Source organism: Sarcophilus harrisii, chromosome 2 (genome assembly GCF_902635505.1).
Source record: "Sarcophilus harrisii chromosome 2, mSarHar1.11, whole genome shotgun sequence".
NCBI classification, from domain to species: Eukaryota; Metazoa; Chordata; class Mammalia; order Dasyuromorphia; family Dasyuridae; genus Sarcophilus; species Sarcophilus harrisii.
In genome coordinates this window covers 40,809,185-40,836,673 of record NC_045427.1, presented here as the reverse complement: position 1 = coordinate 40,836,673, position 27,489 = coordinate 40,809,185, and the positions used below count along the sequence as shown (strand labels likewise).

General features: G+C 36.3%; 1 protein-coding gene across 2 annotated transcripts in view; it reads left to right on the top strand.

Moving 5' to 3' along the window:
- The window catches only part of PHLPP2 (PH domain and leucine rich repeat protein phosphatase 2), a 91,144-nt gene that overhangs the window by 51,199 nt on the left and 12,456 nt on the right, over positions 1–27,489 (top strand). The window contains exons 4-15 of one of the 2 annotated variants that reach the window (XM_031950016.1): positions 580–770; positions 1,201–1,326; positions 2,612–2,766; positions 10,966–11,112; positions 11,783–12,013; positions 13,466–13,668; positions 15,149–15,209; positions 17,349–17,444; positions 17,955–18,110; positions 19,415–19,615; positions 21,380–21,542; positions 21,793–21,923. In XM_031950016.1, coding sequence (XP_031805876.1) covers positions 580–770; positions 1,201–1,326; positions 2,612–2,766; positions 10,966–11,112; positions 11,783–12,013; positions 13,466–13,668; positions 15,149–15,209; positions 17,349–17,444; positions 17,955–18,110; positions 19,415–19,615; positions 21,380–21,542; positions 21,793–21,923 — 1,861 coding nt within the window. The remainder of the gene's footprint in view (positions 1–579; positions 771–1,200; positions 1,327–2,611; positions 2,767–10,965; positions 11,113–11,782; positions 12,014–13,465; positions 13,669–15,148; positions 15,210–17,348; positions 17,445–17,954; positions 18,111–19,414; positions 19,616–21,379; positions 21,543–21,792; positions 21,924–27,489) is intronic. The other variant, XM_031950017.1, reaches the window with a different exon arrangement.

Below are 27,489 nucleotides of genomic sequence, written 5' to 3'. Positions count from 1 at the left end.
TTTTTCTGCATCTGCTCTGTGACCCAGTGGCCCAGACTGTTCTTCCTACCTGGAGTGTTCTGCCTGCAGTCTTTTCTGGGCCTCTCTCATCTGAGGCTTCCCCTTCTGAATCTTGCTCATAAAGGTTGTTTGCAGGTTGTTCCCTTCCTGGACTGTGAGCTAGCTCCTTGAGAATGAGTGCTGCCTTTCCCTTTACATGCACAGTAGTTAGTGCATTGTCTGGCACGGAGCAGATATTGAATATGTGATCGTTGGCCTACTCGTAATGGGACAAGCTTAGTTGGTCCTCCTACGGTTTTATCCTGTGATCCTTGTTCTCTGTTCCCCTCCTCTGCCCCAGGTATCTTTATCATCATTCTTGCCTTTCTTTATCCTTCAAGTTCCTTTTATGCTCTGTTTTTCCCCAATAGAATGTAAGCTTCTTTGAGGATCGGGATTGGCTTTCTTCTTGGTTATCTTTGTATTCCCAGCATTTTGCACTAAACCTGGTGTGTAGGGAGGGCATGTTAATTTAATTTAATATACACATTTGATAAGACTATAATTATGTAATAAACAGTCATGTACTCTTTATTTCAGAAAAACCATGCCAGATGGATCATCTAGACCGGATTCTTTTATCTGGTATCTATAATGTACGCAAGGGAAAGACCCAGCTTCACAAGTGGGCTGAGCGCTTAGTTATTCTCTGTGGAACTTGCCTTATCGTGTCTTCGGTGAAAGACTGCCAGACTGGAAAGATGCACATTTTGCCCCTTGTTGGGGGAAAGGTGAGATTGACAGATGAGAATTACTCTTCATTCTTTTAGGTTGTTTTAGGTAAACCATACTTACTTGTATTTTATATATTGTAAGTGTCTTAAATACATCGATTTTATTTTGGTTCTTTTGTTTACAAGCCCAACTTGAGAATTCTGAAACTGAATATCAAAGGTTCCTCTACCTTTAATAATTTCTGGTTTTGCATGTATTCTTACAAATGAGATTATTTACCACTTCCAAATAATAATTATATTCTGGGTTTGTATTAAAACCAAATGATTGAATAATGCCATCATTATTACCTATAGGTTCAAGGAACTTTGTGAATGTGATGATCCATCATTATGTGAAATATCTTGTGTTTTCCCTAGTTGGTGCCTAACTTGCTTCATCATGGAACCTGGTTCTCTTGATGATCCCTTTGTCTTCTTGTTCCAGGTAGAAGAATTGAAACGGCGACAACACACTCTCGCCTTCAGTTCTGCAGGAGCCCAGGCTCCAACGTACCATGTCAGCTTTGAGTCCTTGGCAGAGTGCCAGAGATGGCATCGGCAGGCCTCCAAGGTGCAGAGGCTACACTTTCTCCCCAAAGATCATGTTCTGGCTTTCAATGATCTTTCTTGGACTGTCTCTATAAATAATGAGTGATAATGAATTTCTAGGGAGAGTGTGCCCTCAAATATACAAGATTTTCAAGATATTATATGTTCTGTAAATATAGTCTCAACATATATATTTATACATATATCTGGAGCATAAAAGTATAGATGTAATTTTAAAATTTTTATGGCTCTACTTAAAAAAAAGATTTTCTTATAAATTAACCAATTTTATCCTAAAACTACCCCTTTGAGGGTGGGAAAAGCAATTGGTATCTCTTATTTTGATAAGGAAATGTATATAAAATTACTTGCCCCAAAATATGTGGTTCAATAAATGCTAGAGTCAGAACTAGAATCCCCTGCTCCTCTATCTTAGTACTCTTTGATTTATACCTTTTATGACCTTGTTCTTAATGATGTGGCACTGAACTGTAATATTGCCATTTCTAGATCATCATTTAGTTATGAAGGCTTTTCTTCTTTTTTGGCTTGTTATGGTCACTTAACAGGCCTCCTATTATGTTTACTATTTTAACTCCATAAAGACCAATAACTTTAAAAGTTTATCTAGATTTCCTCATTAATCTAGTCTCTTTCTGCTCAGTAGTATACTAGCTTTGCATATTCATTTTAAAAATTAAAACTGTTAACCTTGAATCCATGAACTAGAGAAGCAATAAAACTTGTAATTATCAAATATGGATAAGTAGTCAAATCAAAAATGACTTCCTCATGGCATTTCCTCTATTTTTCTTAACTTGTTTTTCTAGTCCATATTACGTTATTGATTTAACCTTTAACCCTTGAATTTCTGTAGTTTAAACATTGTATTATTTTGACTTTTTATCTCTAAGGTTAGTTTTGTTGTAGTTATCCCATGCTTTGACATATTATTAGATGTGTCTTTATAGTCACATAAACTGGATAATCTTAAATTTGCTTGGTGGCCTAAAATACTTATTTTTACTTTGGTAATTTAATTTATAACAATATACTCATGGATGTATTGAGGCTCTTCATTTCTTTGATTATTTATACCTCTTTGTATCCAGTTTGATTGGGGAGGGACAGGGTGAGATGGGGAAGAATTCACTGATATTTCTAACAGTAACCTGATTGATGTCTTTGCCTGGTTATTATTGCACATCCTTATAATCTGGGTTGTTCTTTATGTGTATTCCATCCTCAGTGATTTCCTAAAAGTATTAATATACTTGCTCAGTTACAACTTTCTTTGACTTATTCAGGTGGTGTCGCAGAGAATAAGTACAGTTGATCTCTCATGTTATAGTCTTGAGGAAGTTCCTGAGCATCTCTTCTATAGTCAAGACATCACCTACCTCAACCTGCGACATAACTTTATGCAACTAGAAAGACCAGGAGGCCTTGATTGTCTCTACAGGTGCGTAGAGAGCTGTTTTCCTTTACATAGTAGAGTCTTAGATTATCGAAATAAAAACTGAAAAATGATGTATATCTTAATGTGCCTGAAAATGGACATGCCAGTTACCATATTTACTCATATAATCTGCTTCTATTTTACATTTTTTACACTGCATAAAATGATCCTTTTATTTTAGCAATGCTTTCTCCAATGCAGTAAGATTTCCAGAAATGTTGCTATCATTTTTGAGTTCGATTTAACAAGTATTTCTTAAATACTTAACAATGTGTAGGACATGGTGCTCTTAAAAGATATTTTGTTACTCTCCCTGACTACCTATCAAGTGAGACGTTATTGGTGATGGGTAAGACAGATTTGAAGTTCTGTGGAAGAAGAATACTTCAGATAACTGATTTCCAACATTTTTCTCTGGAACTTCTCTGGAGTTATTCCAGAGGGTCCACTTATTTATCCTGTTTCTCAAAACATGCACAGATAGAAAAATTGCCCTTATTGGAGGAAAAGTAGCACTTTATAAGGAATCAGACTCAAATTTGTTCCAAAAACTTTAACATAATATTTAATGTGGTTATGTTTTAATAAAAGCTACTTGAAGTATATCTTTTGCTTAATAAACATGGTTATTTAATCTGCTAGGAGCAGGTTCTCTGGCAACCCCTTCTTAGTAGTAGTAGCAGATTCAGGAGAGTCAGAACTTGTTCCATAGGCAGCCTGTGCAGAATTGAGACCCCATTCACTGAGCAGGGGACAAAGACACCTTACCCACTTAAGAACTTCCCATCAGTATTCCAGAATGACCAGGATAAAGCAAGGCAAGGGAGAGTACTCGGCTAGGATCGTTTTGATTCAGACCAAAATGGAAGACTTGTAGGCAGTTTTGCCTTACACCAGCCTAGCTAGGATGGCAGGGACTCTCACCTGCTTGCCCCCAAATTAGTCTGCAGGTAGAGCCTGAGTGGTTCCAAGACTCTTAGAACTCCATGACTAGACTCATGCCATCTGCCTGACAGCAAAAGCAGATGTGTCCCTCCTGCCCAGGCCTTCTTGTGCCTCCCCTCTGCTGCCTGTGCAGCCTGAGGAACCTGTGGGCCCCAGGATTCTCCACCCCAGGACGGGAGATGAAAATGTGGAAATGGACTGTATAAAAACTTAAGGGAAAATAAAGCAAAGCATTAGAAGTGTTCACAATCATGAAGAGATAAAACAATACATTGGAAACCTGTAGCCTCTTTGGACCCAGCAAATAAGCAAAGGTCCCAGGAAACAACAAAATTGAAAAAGCATTGAAATGTGACCCAGAACAGAGTACAGGTTTGGAAGACAAAAGTATGAGATACAAATATTAGGGTCTTTTTATATATTTTAGTGTTTTCTGAGATCTCAGTTAATCTAGACATACTATTAAAGAAATCCTAGCTGACATTTGTATGTGCCTGACGCAGGGCTAAGCACTTTACAATGATTTCATTTGATCCTCACAACAACCTGAATATATATACAAAATAAATTTAAATTAGAATTGGGCCCCCAAATTAGTTATTATATAGATAATATCATATTGCTTTAAAACAAAAAAATTCCTTAAAACAAGATCTAGTAGAATTTATCAATAAAAATCTACCACTAAAGAATAAGTAATAGAAAAAGAAATCAAAATTGATAAATGATTAATAAAAAGAATACTTTTTAAGCTTATTGTATTTAGTTAAGATTTAAGACAGCATGATATTTTGTTTAGAGAACTGGCCTCAAAACCAGATTGAGGAAACTAATCTCCTGACCCATGATCTAGTGACTCTGTGTGTGACATTCCTGTTAGGTCATTTCACTTCAGTGCTATAGACAGTTCTCTGAGACAATAAATTGTAGATAAGGCGATGACTTGCTTTCGTGAGAAGTTTCCTCACCTAGAAGTTCCTGTAGTTATGAAATTACAGGTTAATTCACTGTCCTTATGCCCTAAGATTTACTATAAATACAAAGGTAAGAATAAATTAAATAATCTTTTCTAGCTATAATAAAAGTAACAGTTTGAAGTGAAGGTGTCTGTTATTAACATAAAATGTATAAAGGATATTTTTCTTTAAAGAAACATATTTACTATAAAAATCTTTTAAGTTATTTGTCATTTAAAATTTTTTTATAACAGGAAAAAATCAAAGTGTTCTCTCTAAAAAATAGTTTAGTTCTAATAAGAAATAATTTTGGAAACAGGGAAGAAAGGAAAGAAAATAACATTCTTAAAGGCAAAATTTTTAAATTAAAAAGTTAAGATTTAGGGAGGTGTAATTGAGAGTTTGTAAATCTCAAATGAAAGTGATTTGAATGGATCAAGAATTAATGCTTATCAGTATCTAGTGCAGTGTCCCGGTTTCCCCATATCCCCTCCAATATTCATCACTGTCTTTTCCTGTCATGCCAGCCAATCTGAGAGATGTGTATTGGTATCTCAGAGTTGTCTTATACAAATTTACTTTTAAAATTGCTTAGACTGGTCTGAAACTCATTTAGACTCATATATTATGGCTTGGTGAATTTTTACTAGATGAGACTTTAACAACAAAAACACTTGTTAAAAAGAAGTAAATGGAATAAAGTCTTTATTATAGTTATTAAGGGATATTTTGAGGGGACAAGATACATGTTTGATTACATGAAAATTAAAATATATATATAGTAAAATTAATACACTGAGGAAAAATGTTTACCACATATATGGCAGGTGAAATCTAACATCTGAACTCTATGGATCTGCAAAATGAATGACATTATCAGATATGAAATATAAACCTTTGCTTTGCTTGTTATACTGTTAACAGGTTTTTTTTTTTGGGTTTTTTTTTTTTTTTTTTTTTTTTTTTTTTTTTTTTTTTTTTTTTTTTTTTTTTAATTCTTATGCCTACATGAGAGGTTGGTGGATAAAAGGGATAGGGATTGGGTAGCAATAAAAAGAAGAGGACACAAGAACAGAGGACAGGCAGGAACAGTGCTGAAAGCTACAGGTGTATCTTATTACATAGATACTTTAACGGGAAAGCTAATTTATGTAAAAGACTTAACAGTTTCATGTAACCCTTTCTGTTTCCCAGTATACATCCAGGTATTCCATCTGTTTAGTGTTAAGTTCAGAGTAAAAAATTTTTTAATGATATATATAAGAAACTGTTAAAAGCTATATGGGCAATTCTCTTTCCTCAGTGGAAACTGAAGTCTGAGTATATCAGATTATTAGCAATTACTTGAAAAATGCTTAATACCACCAATGATCAAAGGATACAAAAAACAACTCTTGAGGTACCACCTCATCTATCATGTTGTCAACAACAATCAAAAGGTAGTATGTCATTGCTACTGGTGTTGTAGAGGATAGATCTATGGATTATTTACTGATAGAATTTTAGGCTTGTAAAATCTTTTGGGAGAGAATTATGGAAGCACATAGCTAAAGTTAAAATAATAATCATATGAAGAGAGCCATGTACATCCAGAAAGGGGACTGTGGGGAATGAATGTGGATAACAACATAACACTCTCACTCTTTTTGTTATTGTTCACTTGCATTTTGTTACTCATTTACTTTCCTTTTTTTGATCTCATTTTTCTTATGCAGTAAGAAAATTGTATGAATAGGTTTATATTTACTGGATTTTAAAATGTTTAACATGGTGCATTGCTTGCCATCTAGGGAAGGGGAGTGGGGGAAAGGAGGAGAAAATCTGAAACACAAGGCTATTCAAGGGTCAATATTGTCAAATTATCCATGTGTATGTTTTGAAAATAAAAAGCTTTAAAAATTAATAAAAAATTTAAAAATATATCTTTTTTTCTAGTAATTTCACTTGTGAGAATATATCTTAACAGTATTGTTAAAAAGAAAAAGGTGAGAACTCTTCAAAGATTTTTATAGCATTATGTGTAATCATAAATAGCACAAACTACATTTTAAATAATAAAGAGTATAGTTAAGTCTTCTATTCACATATATGGTATTGCAATGCAATTAAAACCAGTAAGTGTGAGGAAGATAGTACAATAGAAAGACCTTCATAAAACCATATGAAATAAAAAAAGAATCAGAATTATGGGTAACATATGGTGACTATAAAGAAGAAAAGGGAATGGAAGTGAATGATGTCTAGTGCATAGTAGGTACTTAATTAATGTTTAGTATCTGACTGACTTATGAGATCATGATGGGAATAACTGAAAAACAGAAATGATAATTTATACATTGTCCTTAATTTCAGTAGTGACTAAGCATGTTGGGTTAGGTTGCTGTTGTTAACCTGTTAATGAAACTTTTTTTTTAAAACACCTTGTGAAGTTAAAAAAAAAACAAACAAAAACGAAGGGAGTTATCTGACTAAGGGTATAAAGGTAGAATTCAAGAAAAACTGATTTGGAAATCTGAAGTAAAATCCTAGGAGTTCAAGTCTAGAACTAGGCCAGTACATCACCATTCCTAAGGAAAGACCCTGGGACCTTTATATTTGTAATCATCCAGACAGCTTCCCCATTGAAATCAAACAAGAATAATAATAATAGCCACCACTTATCTGTCTAGTGCTCTAAGGTTTACAAAGTACGCTACACAGATTACCTTTTTATCCATATAAAACCCTTTCTGGTAGACACTATTATCCCCATTTTATAGAGGAGGGAACTGAGATAGACAGATATTAAGGAACTTGCCCAGGAACACCCAGTTAGAATCTGAGGTTTGCATTTGAACTGAGATCTTCCTGAGTGCAAGCTCAGCTACTACCCAGAGAAATTAGCCTGAAGGTAACAGATTCCTTTGGCTGTGAATTTAGCTGGAGTTTCAACATAAATTTATTGGTCCACATTAAGCAAAAATAAGACTCTTTTTCTCCCTTCCCCCTTGGGCTTTGTTTTTATAATGATTGTTGGCTGAAAGAATTCTGTAAGCATTGTAATTAAAATAAGAGCTTTTGAGTTTACCAAAGTTAGATAGCAGATCCTTTCGCATTATCAGAAACAAAGTGAAATGACAATAAGTCAAATTCCCAGTTTATCTTGAAGTTTCTGTCATCTGACCAATTAGCAGTTGATTTCAATTAGTATTTAATTCAGCAAAATTCCACTAGGTCAGTGTAATGTTCTTCTCTAAAGTTTAATGTTCTCTGGGAGCAGCAGGTTTCTTGGGGAGCTTCTGAAGGCAGCCTTAGTTTCACTTCAAAGTAATCACCCCAAGTGCAGCCAGGAGTTAAAGGTCCAAATCTATTGTTTCTTCAAAATCTTGTCTCCTTCACTTGGGGCTCAGCTAGTTTTTCTGGAAGCCTTCCAGATCTTGGTTTCAGTGTTCTCCACAGGACAGCCTGCCACCACTTCTCAGTCCTTCTTAGTTCTGCCCAACTGCTGTCTCTGGCTTGTGCATCTCCTGAAGCCCATCTTGCTTGAGACTCCTAGCTGATATATGCTTTTTTAAAGATGTGAATCTTGTGGAATTGTAGTAAGTACCAAATACGTCTAGAGAACTGTTAAGCACCCTGCTAAACAACCATTGTCTCTATCAATTCCATTGACTTAGCACCTTGTAAGAATTCTAACATCTCCCGCCTTCTTTTGATTTTAAACATAGGTGGTCATGACCTCCCTGACTTCTCAAGGAGGTGAGAACCCCAAAAAGAAGGTGATCACGCCTTCTCTGACTGCTCAAAAAAGGAGTGAAAAACTATAAAAAGGAGGTGATCACGCACTCCTTGACATCTCAGGAAGGGAGATGGCAACACCACAGGAAATGGAAAATCAAATCAGATTAGCGGGTTTCTGAAGGGGCTCACTCTTAAAACAGGTATACATAAATCCATCAATATGGGAGGTATTACACATAATTACATAAATTACATAAGCACATAGCAATATAACACAGGCTAATAGTAATGTAACAGAAAACATGAATCAACATGAGGAATTATACATGTCCATAAGTCCTAGAAATAGTCCAAAAGGAATCTATTGTCCATCAGTTCATGTGCCAAGAATCCAATAATTCCTGTAAGCTTTGAAGTCCTGCAGTAGTTTCATCAACAATTTTTCATCTCAAGGAATCCAATGATTCCTGCTGATTTTCAAATCCTGCAAACAGTCTCATTTTGTGTTAGGGTATCCAATAATTCTTGTAGATTTTGTTCTTAGGTCTTCTCCTTTGTTTTGAGGTTTTTCCTCTCTTTCTGATGGACAAGTTGAATACGGTTCATTGGCACCCATCTGATTTCTTCTCCATTTGTAGAAAAACAAGCAAACCTTCTTCCCCAAGCAGTTAACCTATCAGGTCCCTTCCATTCACCACTTTCTGGGTCTTTCCACATCACCTGGCGATTATCTAAAGATAGTGGAGCTGCTCACACTGGACACTGCCCTTCTGGTGGGTTATAAAACTTGTCTGTTGGAGCCAGTGCGTCTTTATCAAAAATTTAAAAATTAATGGTATAGAGAACTAAATTTAGAAGTTCTCTAGGGTTACCCAAGACTCCCCCTTTCTTTTGTTTTTGGAGGAACATCTTAATGTCTCTGTTAATCCTCTCTATTATTGCCTTTCCTTGAGGATTAAGGGTATGCCAGTGGTATGTAAAATCTTATACGGTGCACAAAAGTGTGCAAAACGTTTAGAAGTATATTCAAGTCCATTGTCTGTTTTTATTGCTTGTGGCACACCCATAATTGCAAATGCTTGGATAAGGAATTCAGTGACCACTTGGTCTGTCTCTTTTGCTGCTGATATTGCAAAAATGAATCCTGAAAAGGTGTTTACACAAGGTGGATAAAAGACAGATGACCAAAACATTTATAATGGGTCACTCGGTCTCAAACCACGAGAGGGTTCTTCCCTGGAGGGAGCCTAGCTTTTTACTATGCTCCTTGCTTCCTCTTTTGTTATCCCAAATTGTAAATGTAAAGCTTGAGCAGCCTGATGGTATTGAGAATGAGATTCCTGGGCTTTCTGAAATAAAGGAGTACTGGCTAACATAGTTAAAAAAGTATCTGCCTTTGAATTGCCATCAAAAATAGTACCTGGAAGTCCACTATGCCAGTGGACATGCAAAATGTAAATCTTACCTGGATGCTTTCTCACTTGCTCTTGAAGTTCGTTAAAGAGCTGATATATATCTCCTGGATAATAAGTAAGAGCTAGCATGATTGCATATAATTCATTCTGCTGAGTGGACTGAAAAGGAGTTCTGACTACTCTCTTTATAGTTAAATCATGAGAGTATACAGCACAAATATTTTGTTTGCATGCATCTGTAAAGATGGTCCTTTAAGAGGAACCTTAGAAATCTTTTCTTCAAAAATCCATTGCTAATTATGTTATCTTTAATGGAGACCCATGTGCAAAATTTGGAGCCGTGGTCAATAAAATTTGCCACTTTGGGATGTTCTTGCAGCATACATTAATTTGTGCATTAGTATAAAATGTGTATATTTTGTCAGGTCTTATCCCAGATGATTGTACTAGTTGCTTAATAGCCCTTAATAAAATTCTAGCCACAAGCACTGGGTAAGGAGTAAGGCTTTGTTATGGGTGTGCTGGGAGGTTCACTCACTCTATCACACTGTCTCCTTGATGAAAGACTGCTATGGGTGCCTCTTTTGTAGCAAAAACTGATATTTCCAAGGGTTTTTGAGTGATTCTTTCAACCACACTGGATAAAGCAGTTCAACTAATCTCAAAGCCTCTTGAGCTTCTTTTGTAAGCTGACATTGTGAGTTTAAGCAATGTCTCCCCTTAAAATGTCATATAAAGGTTGCAATTGTAACCTTGTGAGAATTCTAACAGGTCCACATTTACTTCTAGAATTTGCTCTGTGGTGTGGTGAGGTTTTTATGGCAGATCTTCTTGATATAAGACAATTGTACATTTCCTCGGATGGAAAAAAGAAGATTTTTAAGCTCATGGAAATGGAGTTGGAATTCTGTTTCACAGGCATTCTTGGAATGGAAAAGGAGGCATTTGTAAAATGGAGGTGATAAAAGCATCTGCTTCCCAAGGTTGTAAGGATCAAATGGGATAATAATATATAAAGTTTTTGTTTTTACAAACCTTGAAGTATATTACAAAAAAGCTGGCTTTTATTTTTGTGACTAACAGCAGCAAGAAGAGGAAAAAAGGTGAAAGAAGCAAACTGTTTTATGACTGGAGTCAAAAACTGAATTTTTTTTCCCCTTCTTCAGGTTTTCTCAACTGAAGGGCTTGAATTTGTCTCACAACAAGCTTGGGCTATTCCCCATTTTACTTTGTGAGATTTCTACTCTAACAGAACTCAACCTTTCCTGTAATGGATTTCACGAGTTGCCTGTTCAGATTGGCAATCTGCTTAAGTGAGTATCTGACTTGACAGACCCCATGGTATTGTGGAAGGACCACTGCTTGGGAGTTACGAGTTCCTGGCTCTGCTGTTTAATATCTTATGTTGGGCAAGTTACACCTGTCCTGAAATTGAAAGAGCCTTCTAAAAAGGGAGGTCACTATTGAGGGTTCTTGGACTTTAAATGTGGGATCTTTTCATTCTCCTTTTTGCCTCGTGGTCTAGAAACATAATGGTTTGGAATGAAAACAGAAAGAAAAAAAAAGAACATTGTTGCAAAAATGCAAGTCAATAAAGTGTTTTGAAAGTAACTTTGCTTTGGTTATTCATATGAACAAATTATTGCATCTTGTTAGAAAATAAATCACATTAATATTAGGGGTTCTCATCTAGTGTCCAACATCAAGTATCAATTTCAGTCACCAAAATTCTAATTGTACATAATACTCTGTATGTAACGAACCCTGTGATAGCTTTAACAGTTCGTAATTTGACATTTTTGCTGCTGGGTAATTTTTTGGGTTTCTGCAGAGATGGATTTTTAGGAGATTGTTATTTTGTTGGAATTCATTATTATTTGTCCGCATGGTCCTAGAGTAAGAAATAATTGCTTCCAGATTTGCTCATTTTGAAAAAATTCTTTGCTAGCTGAGTTTTCCCCCCCTTAAATTTATTTCACACAGTCTACAGACTCTCTGTCTTGATGGCAACTCCCTCACTGGTTTACCTGAAGAACTGGGAAATTTGCAGCAGCTTTCCACTCTTGGACTCTCTTTCAATAATTTTAGCCAAATTCCTGAGGCTTGTGTGAAGCTCACCATGCTAGAGAAACTGTCTATGGCAGGAAACCAGCTAGAAGTCTTGAATCTTGGAATTTTGAACAGAATGAAACATATCAAACATGTCGATTTAAGGTAAGAGTTCTCTTTCTATGTCCCTTTTCTGATATATCTCTAAAAGAATTGTTTATATTTGGTTTCATCTGTTACTTCTGAGATTATTGCATTAAGGTTCAGAACAGCCCAAGAGGTATTAATTTTGTTTTAAAGATAAAATAATGCCTCATCAGGCATCATTGTAGAATGTTCAAAATAAGTGAATTTTCCAAATTAGTTAAGCTTATCTTTTAAGCATTTTATATGTTATTTTCTGAAACTATCTTTCCCTCCTCCTTTATCTAGAGTGCCATTTCTTATAACAAAGAGAGATGGAAGGGAGTTATCAAAACCAACCCAGCTTTTTTCTAATGATGTATTCAGTATTCTACTTCTGTAGTTCCCCTTCTTAACAAAGAAGGCAGTTCAAAACCTTATAATGATGTGAAGTTTAGTCCCGGTTGTTGGTTCTTTGCACTTATGTTAATTATAGTCGTCTTCACTCTTTATCATTTCATCAGTTTCATGTTTTTCAGAATTTTTCATGTGCATTTTTTTTTTTTTTTACTATTCAGTAATGTGCTTATAACATTCATGTCTCACAGTTCATTCAGCTATTCCCCAATTAGTGGCATCCTTTTTGTTTCTAGTTCTTTGCTACAACAAAAGCACTACTTGTGAGTTTTTTCCTATATATAGGCCATTTCTTTTACCTTCTTGGAGTAAATAACTTAACAGAGGGATCTTTGGGTCAAAGCATGTGGACATTTTGGTCACTTTCTAAGCATAGTTCCAAATAATTCATAGTTCCATCAACAGCCTTTTAGTGCTAATTTTAATTATTTTTGTGGAAATATTTCGGTAGTGTGTTACATACTTCTCTGCTTTCTTAAATGGAATACATTTAAGTAACATGATTTATGTTTTCTTACTGACTCATCCTTATTATTAAACATGAATAAAACATTATAAAAAGGGAGAAAAAGTAAGAAATCATTCACTGTTTTTGACCTTGTGGACTTGTCTGGATTTTATCCATATGTAAATGGCTTTCTTTTCCATCAACACCTTTGCCTTGAATATTCCATTTGCAGAAGTGCTCAGAAGTAGAATTTTTAAAAAAAACACTGTTTGACTCTATTGCAAGGGAATATGATTATGGCCTTTACCTTGCTTAATTTGGAAGGAACATGTTCTATTGCAGAAACAAAAAGAAAAACCCAACTTTATTCACGGATAAGCATATTCTTTATTTTGCTCTCTATTTAACTTGTATATGTGTTTCCAAGTCTGAGTTGTCTCACATTACGAATTATTAGAGGAAAGGGACCAGCTTTTTTTTGGTTCTTTATCTAGTATAATAGTAAATTAGGCATTTAAATGCTATTTAGATGTTAGGCATAGGAAAAGGCACATTGTATTTTTTGAGTTATTAACATTTTGGTTTCTTTAGTAGAATTTAATTCCAATGACTTGTTGATTAATGTTTAGGTTGAATAGTTTGAAGAGAACTGTTATTGACAACGTGGAGGGAAATAAGCATGTTACCCACATGGATCTGCGGGATAACCAGCTCACTGACCTGGATCTGAGTTCGCTGGGAAGCCTACAGCAGTTGCACTGTGAACGGAATCAGCTGAGGGACCTGACCCTCAGTGGCTTCACTCTTCGGGTCCTCTGTGCCAATGCCAACAGTAAATGTGCCATTTCTCTTTCACTTGCCTGTTCTGGGTAAACTCTGGGAAGAAAATTTCTCCTTTCTGACTGGGTCTTGTGTTGTATGATGCTCAAGGCTTTGTGAGAATTGGTCATTCAATAAGCATTCATTAAACACTCTCTGCTGGGGACCTTGTGAAGCCCCGGGGGTAATGAGTGTGGCAAAACATCTCTGTCCTTAAAGAGCCCACATTGTGGCAGGGAAGTCAGACACGTCTACATCAGTAAATGGGAGGATGACGGGGAAGCTCCCAGCCTTAGGAAGGAAGAAAAGGCTTCTTGCAGAAGTTCAGATTTTTGTGGAAACTTGAGAGAAGGCAGCAGACAGTGGTGGGAAGGTGGGAGCCTTCCACTGCCAATTGGAGGGTAGGGGTTCTGTTGCCAGACCTGGGCAGCTCAGAGAAAGAGGGGTTTGAGGGAGGGAAAAGAAGACCAATCAGAAGGCTAGGTCAGGGCCACAGCAGGGGAGAGGAGATGGACAGGGCTAGCTGCAAAGGTGCACATCGAGGATGTGAGATGGTCGGGAAGGAAGGATTGAGGTCCGGAGCAGCAGGGAAACAGAATGGGAATGGGCAGCGGGTGTGCCCTTCCCTGGCAATCTTTAAAAATAGCTTAACCCTTTGGGTGCACACAATAAGAAGCGCTTGACAAAAAAGGTAGTCTCAAAATTGTACTAAACTTCCTTGTTGCCACAGTTCTGGAAAGCCTTCATTTTTGTGTTTCTGGACTACTTGCTTAGCAGCATCACTTTTTTTTACCAGATAGAATTAGAATCAAGTTTTTAGCAGGGAAAAAAGATTTCATTTTGAATATTGATTTCTTTTTTCTGTGCACGTTAAATTTTCAGACCTTTTCTAATTAGCAGAGGTGGTGTAGCAAACCAATTTTTACCTTAAAACATCTTTGTGGGAACTTAAGAACTTTGATTTAGGTGGAGTAGACTTAGATTCTCTTTAAAACCAACAATTGAGAATTATAGACTCTTTGGACCATTTGGTGAAGCTTATGAACTTTTTCTCAGCAATCTGTTTTTAAATTCACAAAATAAATTACATGTAATTGCAAAGGAAATGATAATAATGAAATAAATGAGGAGCCCTCCCCCCTCCCCCCCACACATACACACTAGTACTATACAGAAAAAAGAGACTCTTAACTGACCCTGGGCTCTGTTGGGAAAGTCTGAGGAGATGGGCTTTTAGCGGAGATTTAAGTGGACAGGCAGCTCTCTGCCTGCTGTAATTGGGGTTTGACTCTAGGAGGCTACGTGAGGAGGTAGACATGGAGAGGGGTGGGCCAAGGCTCTGTGGTCCAGCTTACATCCCCAAAGGCTCAACAGCCTGTGACCTCCATGGCTGGCTTTGACCTGTGTGCTCAGGGTTCCCTTCCCTGGTTCTACTGTTCCCTTCACTTTGCTCTGCTTCAGCTTCCTAATGTTTCTGTTTCCTTTTTGATTAGGGCTGACCACTGTGAATGTTTATCCAGTGCCTAGTCTGCTCACTTCCTTAGAACTCTCCAGGTGAGTGTATGCCTCGGGGATGGAGGAGGTGGTTCTGTAATTTAATGGAATGAAGACTCCTGAACTCCTTCAGACAACAGATCTGCGGACACATAGCAATGTGTCGTGTCCTGGGGCCCAGAATTCTCTCTAGACCTGTTTCTGCTCCTTTGCTTCAGAGTATTTGTATTGGGGAAAGAGCCAGGAGACAACATTCTTTTAAGTCATAGACTATTATAATTTGCTAGAACTAAGGGATTATTTTGAGATTAAAAAAATCCATTTTCCCTCTGTGACAGTTTTATCCTTTACCTATTGAGTGTTAGCATTATTTGGGTTGGGAGAGGCATTTATTAGACTGGGGGGAGGGAGACGACTTTGGTTTTATAATTTTTTTGTATTTGTTTTATTTTGGTTTTTTAATTCCTTCCCCAGACACTATCTCATCTGCAGTGCAAAACTCTGGATTGTCTGGAGATAGTAGAGGTCAAGGATAATGGGAGTAATACATAATTAGTGTCCTGCTAAGTTAGTATCAGATAAGTTATCGTCCTCCCCTCATTTTATAGATGAAGACATTGAGGTCAACAGAGGTGAAGTCACACAGATAGTAAGTAGTGGAGCAGGAATTGAAGCCTCTAAATCTAGTTACCTTTCTCAAACCCCATGTTGCCTCTGCTTCTGACCAAAAATCCAACTGAGTCGATCATGGAATGAGAATAAGAAGTAGGGGCAGTTAGTTGGTGTAGTGGATAGAGCACCAGCCCTGAAGTCAAGAGGACCTGAGTTCAAATCTGGCCTCAGACATTTAACACTTACTAGCTGTGTGACTCTGGGCAAGTCACTTAACCCCAATTGTCTCAGAAAAAAAAAGAGAGAGAGAATAAGAAGTGACCCTCATCTCTCTTTCTGAGAACATTCTTAAGTCATTGAGAGAGTATTACACTTTTGGGTGTTTTGTTTGTTGTGTGTCTTTTAGAATACAGTGAGTTTATCTGCCAGATCAGTGTCATTTTCCCTATTGGTCTGAAGAGGCTCCCCTTTGGAGGGGGTAGCTGAGTGGCACAGTAGATGGAGCAGTGGTCCTGAAGTCGGGAAGACCCAAGTTCAAATGTAGCTTCAGACACTTGACACTTACTAGCTGTGTGACTCCAGGCAAGTCACTTAACCCCAATTATCTTGCCAGAAAACGAAAAGTCCTTGGAGGCTGAAAGATTGATGTCAGGTCACATGGTGTAGAGTTATACTCCAAATCTTTGGGCTCCTCTTAACTGAGCAACAGAGAACAAAGTAACTAGTGTTCTGACATCCTCATTTTCTGTGATCAAGATCATTTTGTGGTCCATTTCTTCTTTTATCTAGTTAAATCACAAAATGGTTTTCATTTATACACTTGTTTTTGAGGGCAATAATTACATGTACTTTCAAGTAACATCACATTGGAAATACAGTAGGCAAACTATTAGGTGAGTAAATGAGCCTTTCACAAAATAATTTCTACATGTATGTGTTACAGACAGATAGAATATATACATATATATATATATATATATTTTTTTTTTTTTTTTTTTTTTTTTTTTTTTTTTTTTTTCTTTTTGTTGAGGTAATTGGGGTTAAGTGACTTGCCCAGGTTCACACAGCTAGGAAGTGTTGTGTCTGAGACGAGATTTGAACTTAGGTCCTCCTGACTTCAGGGCTGGTGCTCTATTCACTGCACCACCTAGCTGCCCCCCAGAATATTTGCAAATAGAAAGACTAAGGCTCCATAAATAAAAATCCATCTTTCTCTTAAGAGCAATTATCATTAATATTTTGAATATTAAAAAATATATTAGTTACTGTCCTTTAATACTTAAATACTTTTTAAAAACTGTCATTTCCTTGATATGAATACTCTGTATCATCACAAATAACAATTCCTGATTGAATGTGTCCATTCTTCTGGTAATGAGCCTTTCTAGGCTTCATTAGGCCGGGCTGTAGATGAGACAGTTTCATCCTTCATCCTACTAAAAACAGCCAAAGTTTGTGGTTTGTGGACATATTTGGAAAACCTAAGGTTCATCTTCAAGCTATGATAAGGTATGTGAGTAGGACCAGAGTGTCTTTCCATTTCTGTTAGTTGTTATGAATGATGCCTTTTTAATTGTGTTTTCCCAGGAATCAATTAGAGTATGTTCCTGACTGGGTTTGTGAATCAAAGAAACTTGAGGTGTTGGATATGAGTTACAATCTTCTAACAGAGGTCCCCATTAGGTACATATTTATTTATTTATTTTTTTGTTTGTTTGTTTATTCATTTTTAAGTACACATCCTTCTTTACTACCAACCATCTTTTCCCAGATTTGTGGTTCTCCTCAAGTATTCTTCGGAGTAGTGTTTTTAAGATAAAGCAAACTGTTAAGTTTTAATTGCATATTTGAAGCTAATTAAATATAGTAGAATTTTCTTTTTAGACTTAGAATCCAGAGTGATGTAGAAAATACAATGTAATTCAGGTCTGTCTTATGTTGCCTATTTTCATTAATTTCCTTCTCTCTAAACAGTTATATTCTTCTGGTGATTGGTTGGCAAGGCATTAGAGATGCTCTTTTTGGCTAGTTCACTTTTCCCAATTTACATTATCTGATAAATCATATCCTGTTCTTTCCCTGATTTTATGAAATAAATATTTGGGACAAATCCAGTATTGTATATACTTCTTTGTAAGGTACAGCAAGAAACACTGTTTCTTATTTGTTCCTTTGGGCTTTCTCTTCTCCTAGGATTCTGAGTAGTCTCAGTCTTAGGAAGCTGATGGTGGGATACAACCATATACAAAGCCTTCCAGACCTTCTGGAACACATTCCTCTTGAGGTCTTGGATCTGCAGCATAATTTACTCACCAGGTTGCCAGAAACCCTCTTCTCCAAGGCCTTAAAGTAAGTACTGCAAACGGGTTTTTGTAGGGAACAAAATCTTTGGATAATCAAATTGTATTTGTCCTGCATCTATGGTCAAAGATATGTTTGTTTCTCGTAAGCGACCTTTGGAACTATTAGAGATTATGAGTCTATTTGCGTGACTCTCTGCCTTGTTTCAGAGGCTTTATTGCCAGTTGTAATATGTTACAATGTTTTTATGAGGTAGTAGTCCACATCCTGGGTGAGGATAGAAGAGAGCTCAGAACCAGTTCCTTGTGAGCCTTTGGGTCTTATGCTGAATCATCATTATAGGGAATGAGCATGGTTGTAGTCTTTCAAAGAAAAGGGAAGGGAGAGCAGTGCTGATCCTGCTACCTTTGAAAGGACCTGCCCCAAACTTGGATATTGTGATGTGAAGAACTGGTAGAGAAGGTCCCAAAAAAGCTGTTGGGCCCTGAGATATAAATTTATGGATTAGATCGTTCTTCTCCCCCTTTTAGGGGACAGAAGTTGGTAAAAGGACAGTAAGATCATAGGAGCCATTAGCAACCCAAGTTACCTAGCAGATGAAGGGTGGCAATCTCATTTTAGAAAGGGAGAGACTAATGCCAGCCAAGAGACACTGACTTAGGCCAAGGCCATAGGAGAAGGAGCATCTAATTCATTCTGTACTTAGAACAAAGCCCTTTAAATGTATAATATTCTTAAACCTTAAAAAGAAATAGTTAAATTTTCTTAGGAAAACATAAGAAGTCTTATCATAGGGATATATCTTTTAATAAATATTTCTACTAAGATAAAATACTTTTTTTTTCATTTATGAAACCTTTATTTTATATAATATATGATTGGTTTTAAAAAAATGGATGAAATGATAGTTGATTTTTAGAAGTGAGAAAGCATATGGTATGTCTGGCAAGTGGTCTTTTGTGGGGAGTAATAAAAGCAAAGTACCACTGATAGAAACAAGATTACCAGAGAAGAAAGTATAGGCAAAGAAAAGGAAGGCAAACCAAATGCTCCTCTGAAAGTATCTTGTTGTTCATTTATAATTATATCCAACTCTTTGTGACCCCATTTGGGATTTTCTTGGCAAAGACCCTAGGGAGTTTTGCCATTTCCTTCTCCAGCTCATTTTACAGATGAAGAAATGAGGTAAATGGAGTAAAATGACTTGCCCAGAGTCACATAGTTAATGAGTGTTTGAGGCTGCATTTGATCTCAGGAATTTGAGTTTTCTCCCAATTTTTAAGGCTAGAGGTACATTCAGTGATAATAGTTAAATATTTATTCTTCTTGATGATTTTTAATTCCTCCATTAGTCTCAGGTACCTGAATGCCTCTGCAAACAGCCTAGAGTCTCTGCCATCTGCTGGTTCTGGGGAAGAGAGTCTGAGTATGCTGCAGCTACTCTATCTGACCAATAATCAGCTGACAGACCAATGTATCCCTGTCCTGGTAGGACACCCACATCTCCGAATCCTGCATCTTGCAAACAACCAACTACAAACATTCCCAGCAAGGTGAATACATGCAGTGCTGCTTTTAGTTTGTGGAGGCAATATAAATATTATATTTTGCAGATTGCCCAGTGGCTGTCTTCTGGTGTTTTAAGAGTTTAAAATTTATGCTGAGATTGTCTTTATTTTGAGTTTTCCAGATGGTCAATAACAATGGGATAAAAACATTAATATCTAAGGAGAAATTCTGATATTTGTTTAATTCCTAGGCATCCCATTCCTTTGGTTCTTAGAATACTGAGAACACTGAACTTTTAAAGGTTTAATTAAAGTTCTTTTAATTTAAGTTAATTTAATGAATTAAATTGTTTTCAAACTTCTTGGTATTTATTCATTGTTATGTTCATTAGCAATAGGAGAATCTTTTTAAAATTTTTTGAATATTTTCTTATGTTTTTCCTGTTATTTGACTTACTAGAAATATTTCTTGTTGTCTCATGGAGATCATTTGCTTCTATTTTGTCCATTCTTTGGGGGAACTGTTATTCTATTTGGGATCTAATTGTTTCCAAAACTGAGTTTTTTGATTATAAGATTACTTTGGACTCTGATATAGTCCAATATAGTAATGATATAAGAATTAATTTTGTCATATTTGTTGTTGTTGTGAGGCAGTTGAGGTTAAGTGATTTGAGTTGAGTCACACAGCTAGTAAGTGTTAAATATCTGAGGTTGCATTTGAACTTCGGTCCTCCTGATTCCAGAGCTGGTGCTCTGTCCACCGTGCCAACCAGTTGCCCTTCTATTGCCCTTTTCTGATACTTCTAAATTGACTTAAGAGGTGTAAGTGCCTTAATGTAGGTTTAAACTGATGATGAATATGTGCTGACATTAAAAAGAAGTCATGAAAAGAGTGTTGCCCATAACTTTTTAAAATCTGAGTTCAAATTTCATCATGGCCATTAGTTCTGGACAGGCCATTCAGCTTCTCTGAGTACCTCAGTTCTTCATCTACAAAATAAGGTTGGTTAGATTGGGGCTTCTTAAACTTTTTCTACTTATAACCCTTTTTTGTTGGAGAAATTTTTACGTGACCTCAGATATATATATTTATATAGATCAAATGTTACTGATAACCATTATTTCAGGACCTCCATGTTAAGTTGTGAGACCACATATGGGATTGTGACCCACAGTTTAAGAAAATGGGGCTTATTGCCTTCATATTGCATTTTAAACCTTAGATGTTTAAAAATTTGGCAAAAGAAAATTTAAGAATTATTACGTGATCAAGTCAGTAAAGTTAATCTACTACATTTAAGAGACTGAATTTAATTGATGTTGGGGATGCTGAGACAATAAAACAATTCCTGCCTTCAGTGCTTATGTCCTATCAGGACAAACATTCTGTACTTAGATAAATAAACTCAAAGTCAGGAAGAGAGTGCTGGCAGCTATAAGGAATCAAGAAAGGTGACTAAGGATGCTGAGAGGCAGAGATGAGAAGAATATATATTCCAGCTAAAGAGGATGGCATGTGCAAAGAAGGTAGATGCCCTGTAGGTGAAACAACCAGTAAGCTAGTTTGATGGGAAAGCTGGAACCAGACTGGGAAGGGACCTTAAATAAAGGAGGGTTTTTTCCTTTTACATTAGAGATAATAATTGCACAGGAGATTATCATGATCACATAGAGGCCTTAAAAACTTCTCTTTGGCATATATGTGGAGAATGAATTGGAAGGAAGCAATGAGGTCAGAGTGATGAAAGCCATGTGAATGCAGGGAAAGTGCCACACAAAAATTGTATGGTATTGTTTCATCTTCAGCAAATTGAACAAGTTGGAGCAACTTGAGGAGCTGAACCTGAGTGGCAACAAACTAAAGACCATTCCTACAACCATTGCAAATTGTAAACACCTTCATACACTTGTGGCACATTCCAACATTATCAGCATATTTCCAGAGATCCTGCATTTGCCTCAGATTCAGGTATTTACATGGGAGTGAAGGATATCCTTTGGAAATAAAGGTGACTGATCTTGATGACTCCCCCGGTGTGGATGTGGGCTGGTTTTCCTTCCATTTGGAAAAGGACTCTAGTAGGATAGAGTGGGAGTTTTAGTTAAAGAAGCAATTATTTAATATGCTTGGCACACAGAATAGGGGATCATGAGTATTGGGAATGAAAGCTTTGCATGCCCTGATGTAGTCTCTTTTTGTGTTTTTCTGTCCCTGTCAGTTTGTAGATTTAAGCTGTAATGACTTGACAGAAATTCTGATTCCTGAGGCTTTGCCTCCTACCCTACAGGACCTTGACCTAACTGGAAATACAAATCTGGTTCTGGAACATAAGACACTGGATGTCTTCAGGTAACATGTTTTTAAAAGATTCTGAAGTTTTTTTTAAAGGCTTGTATAGACCTTGTTCCCTCAGAGGCTGTGTACTAACTAGGATTGATACCATTTTTATTATGTCCCTTGACTCACATGCTGACAAAGACCTAATGCTGGTGACTAGATCATTCCATTAGATCAGAGCATCATAGCCACCACAGCATCACCACCTGAATATTCTATAACACACGTATTCATATTCATATAACTACCTAATGGAGTTATATTTCTAATGGACAACAGACATCATTTGGTCCACTCTCTTAACTTTATAGATAAGGAAAAGTTAAATGACTTTCCCAGAGTCACACAGATTATGAAAAGGAGAATCTCTATCCATGCTTTCTTCCCTCATTTTATTATTTAATTAGAGATGGAAGATACAACTTGGATGGAAGGAGTAAATATGCCACATGTTTTACAGGCACACTCAGAAGAACTTTCAAATGAAAAGTATAAAAGCGAGAGAAAGTTGCCCCAAAATATTCCCAAGCTTCATACCAATAAAGGAAGAATAGCTATGGGGATACCTAGGAGCTGATTGGCAGATATAAATCCAAGAAAGAAGCCACTGTTTTTACGTAAATGCACAAAGTTGGTTATAAGTAAAATGAACTATAGAAATCCTAATATAGATAAATAAATTTGATCTTGTGGTTTCACTAAAATTGTTGAGGTGTCTAGATTAGTAGTGTAAAACTCAAATAGAAAACCTGTGTGCTCCAGGATTCTCCACCCCAGGACGGGAGATGAAAATGTGGGAATGGACTGTATAAAAACTTAAGGGAAAATAAAACAAAGCATTAGAAGTGTTTACAGTCACGAAGAGATAAAACAACACATTGGAAATCTGTAGCCTCTTTGGACCCAGCAAAAAGACTTTTTCTATTTAAGTTTGTTAAAAGTTTTTAAAAGAAAAAAAACTAACTTCTTTGAAAATAAGTTATATTCATTCAAAAAATATGGCAGAATCTGGGGGAGGGGGGGAGGGGGTAAGAGGTGAAAAATTGGAACAAGAGGTTTGGCAATTGTTAATGCTGTAAAGTTACCCATGCATATAACCTGTAAATAAAAGGCTATTAAATAAAAAAAAAAATATGGCAGAGATGCCAAACATTCAACTCTTGTCAAGTACAGTTCAATTAGGAAATATTTAACAAAATAAAGAAAAATACAATAAAATATAGCTAGTTAATCATGTCATTTTTTAATTGAATATGTGGCCTACAGGGATCCTTATTTTCAAAGAAGTTAGTTTTTTTTTCTTTTAAAAAGTGGAAAGAGGAAAGGACATTGTATTTTATGAAAATATATTCAAGTAAGGAAATCAAGAAACTTGAAGGGGAACTATGGTTGAAGGCATTTGGGTACAAAGCAGAAGTAATTTTTGTTTGAATGTTCAGTATACTACCTAGACAAAAAATGGAGATAGAAATGGGAAACAGATCATAAGCCTGGCACCAGAACTATGATAGAGTAGTGATGGGGATCTTTGGTTATCAAGACATCTGCTGACATGTTCTCTCTGCCAAGAGCAGAGTAACTTAACATTTTTGGCCTGCCTTAATAAGAATTTTGTCTTTCAAAAGGTAGAGAAATCAAAAGAAATCTATTCTAGATCTGTTTCTTCACCAAAAGGAAGAATGATGGAGACTTTGGGAGGAAGTAATCATTCCATCTTGTTAAAGAAAAGGAAAGGAAGCTTTCTCTATCCTAACTTTATAGCTCTATGAGCATAGGTCAAAATTGCTTTATAGATTGTTTGGATCAATGAGCAATGCATCAGTGGCCTAATTTTCCCACATCTCCTCCAACATTTGTCATTTTCCTTTTCTGTTATATAGTTAATCTGATAAGTATGAATTTTACCTCAGATTTGTTTTAATTTGCATTTCTCTAGTAAGTAGTGATTTACAGAATTTTTTCATATAGCTATAGATTGCTTTGATGACTTTGTCTGAAAATGGCCTGTTAATGCCCTTTGATTATTTATCAATTGGGAAGTGGTGCTTATTTTTATAAATTTGATGCAGTTTTCTCTATATTTAAGAAATAAGGCAAAAGAAATATTTTTTTTTTTAAGTGGAGTATAAAACTACTTGAAAAAAGATATTTGGCAGGACATTCTTTGATATGCTCTTCCCAACAGCATTTTTAGGATAGAAATGAAAGGAGAACAAATCAAAGAAAATGATTAAGGTCCCTAAATTAAGGTCCCTGCACTTAGACCCTCATGCCACTATCCTAAATGTGTTTATCAGAGAGGTAGGAATTATGCCAAAAAAAAAAAATAGACCCAGGGAAAACGGGGAGATCTGTGCACAAAGGTTCCATATGCAAAGAGGATGAGATGAAAATACCTGAAAAGTCTTGAACCTTATTAATCTACTTCCTCCACTCACATCTAAAAAAAGGAAAAGTAGAAAAAAAGTTAATACTGACCTATCTTTTTTTATACATAGTACATTATATATATATATAAATTTATTTTTTTTTAATAGCTTTTCATTTACAAATTACATGCTTGGGTAATTTTACAGCATTGACAGTTGCCAAATCTTTTGTTCCACTTTTTCCCCTCCTTCCCCCATTCCCTCCCCCCAATGGCAGGTTTACCAATACATGTTAAATATGTTAAAGTATAAATTAAATACAATATAAATATACATGTCTTAACAGTCATTTTGCTGTACAGAAAGAATCAGACTTTGAAATAGTGTACAGTTAGCCTGTGAAGGAAATCAAAAATGCAGGCAGACAAAAATAGAGGGATTGGGAATTCTATGTAATGGTTCATAGTCATTTCCCAGAGTTCTTTTGCTGGGTGTAGCTGATTCAATTCATTACCGCTCTATTGGAACTGATTTGGTTCATCTCATTGCTGGAGGTAGCCACGTCCATCAGAATTGATCATCATATAGTATTGTTGAAATATATAATGATCTCCTGGTCCTGCTCATTTCACTCACATAGTGAGTTTAAGGGCATCATTGATAAAGGTCTCAAGGTAGACATTCCTCATTTTCAGAAATAAGTGATCTACTTAGTACAATACCCTCTTTTTTTATTTCCTGAAGGAATTAAAATATTGATCAAAAGTAGGACGTCTCTCTTTTCAGTTATTGCTTTTGGAAAGCTATTGAAGGAAATACTGTCTCAGAGGGATTAAGTAGTCTCAGGACAATCATTACCCAAGAAGAGGCTGAAATTAAGTACCAGTTGTTTTATTAGTTAAGGAAAATGTTAGCCCTGGGTTATATATTTTATCATCTTGTAAAATTTTTCTTGTTCAGTATTCTTCAAAATTTACTTCAGGATTATTTAGTTTGGAAGATATGTTCAAGGGTATGATGGACTCTGTCAGTTTGGTAATTTTTCAGTTTCCTATTGCCTCGGCCCTCAAGGCAGAGTGTGTGGACCCTGGAAGAAGAGAGACAAAAGCAAGAGAGAGGGGATGCGCAGGAGGGAGGCAAGACAAAACCATCTGATCAAGCCTTGTTTAATTAGTGCAATAGTACAGGTATATATAGCAATAGGAAACTCTGCAAACTCAGTACAGGGTGGGGGTCATAGACAAAGGATTGGTTTCCTGCCCAAGGATGAGCTGATCAGATATCTTTGGTCACTTAGGAAGCTACAGGATGTGATTAGGAAATGTATATCTGCCTATTCAAGGTTAGGGCAGTCTTTTGGAATGTGGCCTTATCACCTATAGATTAGTGCCAGCTCCCCACATCCTATAACATAGAAAACAATGTTTCCCCAAGGGTAATAAGTGGGGGAGAAGCAAAGAGTGCTCAACAGTAAATCAATTAAAAAAAAAAAAACAGCCATTTTTGATTGACTAAAAGATGTAGAGGACATAAGATCCCACTGAGCTTCTGTTTTTGGATTGTGGAAAAAAAAATCGATAGTGAAAAATGTCACTTTCCCCATAAGGGTCTCCCATCTATACATCAAAATTATTAAAGATTCCTTAAAATAGATAGCAATGGAAGTAATCCTGCTCAAATGATCCTGTCTTGAGTGTTATTCTTGGCCCTAAGCATATAATTAGGCTGCATGGCACAATAAAGAACATAGAGCCTTTGGACATTGAGATCTGAACAGGGGTAGGCTAAATACACAAAGGCCCACTTTTGGGGTGTATCCTTTATATCCAATATTGAGAAGGAAGTACTGTATTTTGGACTTGGTATGGTTTTTTATAACATATAGGCTACAGCTGTTTTATCTGTTTGGGTATATTCTCTGTATTGGGAACCTAGAAGGATACATCTGTCACTATATATATATATCTTTGTTGAGTATATGTATTTAGCAAAAGAGCTTTAAGAACAAATTATCTGCCTAATTAACACAATATCTTTAGATTCTGCATTTGTACTAGGAGGGATCTGTGTGTACCTGACATTTGGCATAGCAGGTTTTGGTGACATTAGTGATAGAGTCATGGCTTCCTTAGAGAAAGAATGGTGATGATAAAAGAAGGACATATAAGGATTCTGAGAGCCAGGGTGACCCAACCTTGAGCCTTTTATTAATAATAACCCAGGCATTTCAACTTCATGGGATGAAACTCCTAGTAGGATAGGTTGACAGTAAATCTTTTCTTCCTTCCCTCCTGTTTCTATACTCTTTCAGAAGAAAAGAACATACTGGAAAATAAGAAAAGTTGCAAAAAGAATGATTGAAAAAGGGAGATGAGGCCTCTCAGGAATCATTGGATTCTCTGAGAAATGATATTCACAGAGGCCTTTACAAAGCATATAATCTATAGGATTTGATGTTTAGAGAGACCAATTTTTTTGCTTTAGGGAATCAGGGCTCTGGGGCCACTGAAACCCAAATCTCTGTTAGCTTCAATTTCCTAATCTATAAAAGTGGGAATATCACCACCTTAGGTTGTTGGGAAGATTAAATAAGAAAGTAGTTATAAAGCATTTAATTAGCATAATGCCTGGCACATAGTAAGTAGCAAATAATCATTGGTGGTGGTGGTGGTGGTAGTCATAATTGAATTGAAATCACTTTGTAAATGAGGCACAGTGCAAAGGGGAAATCCATAGGATAAGCCCTATGAGGCAACAGCAGGAGAATTCTTAGAATGAAAACTTTGATAGCATGAAAAATACAGAGAAAATAGAAATAGCAATAGAATTATGAATTGGAGAATGGGAGTCTAGAGGAAACAGGAGAAGATGGATAATGAAAAAAGTGAAAGAAGTCTTTTTTTTGGAGAGGGATACCAAAAAAAAATTTTTTTTAAACTGAGGCAGAGGACTAGCTAATGGGGAGGAAAGAAAGGGGGAATGTCAGACAAAAAGAGGGCCTCAGGAGTGAGGGAAAGAGTCAGTGGGAACAGGGCCACCTGAAAAGAAAGATTAAAGTAACTGAGGGAACATAATACTGTATTTACAGCAGAAGGAATTTGAAACTGAAAAGCTTTTTCACAAACAGCATTAATGTAGATAAGAGAAGGGGTCAATGGGGGAAAAACCGTATCAAGCTTTGGATAAGGGCTCTTGTATCATAGCTCACA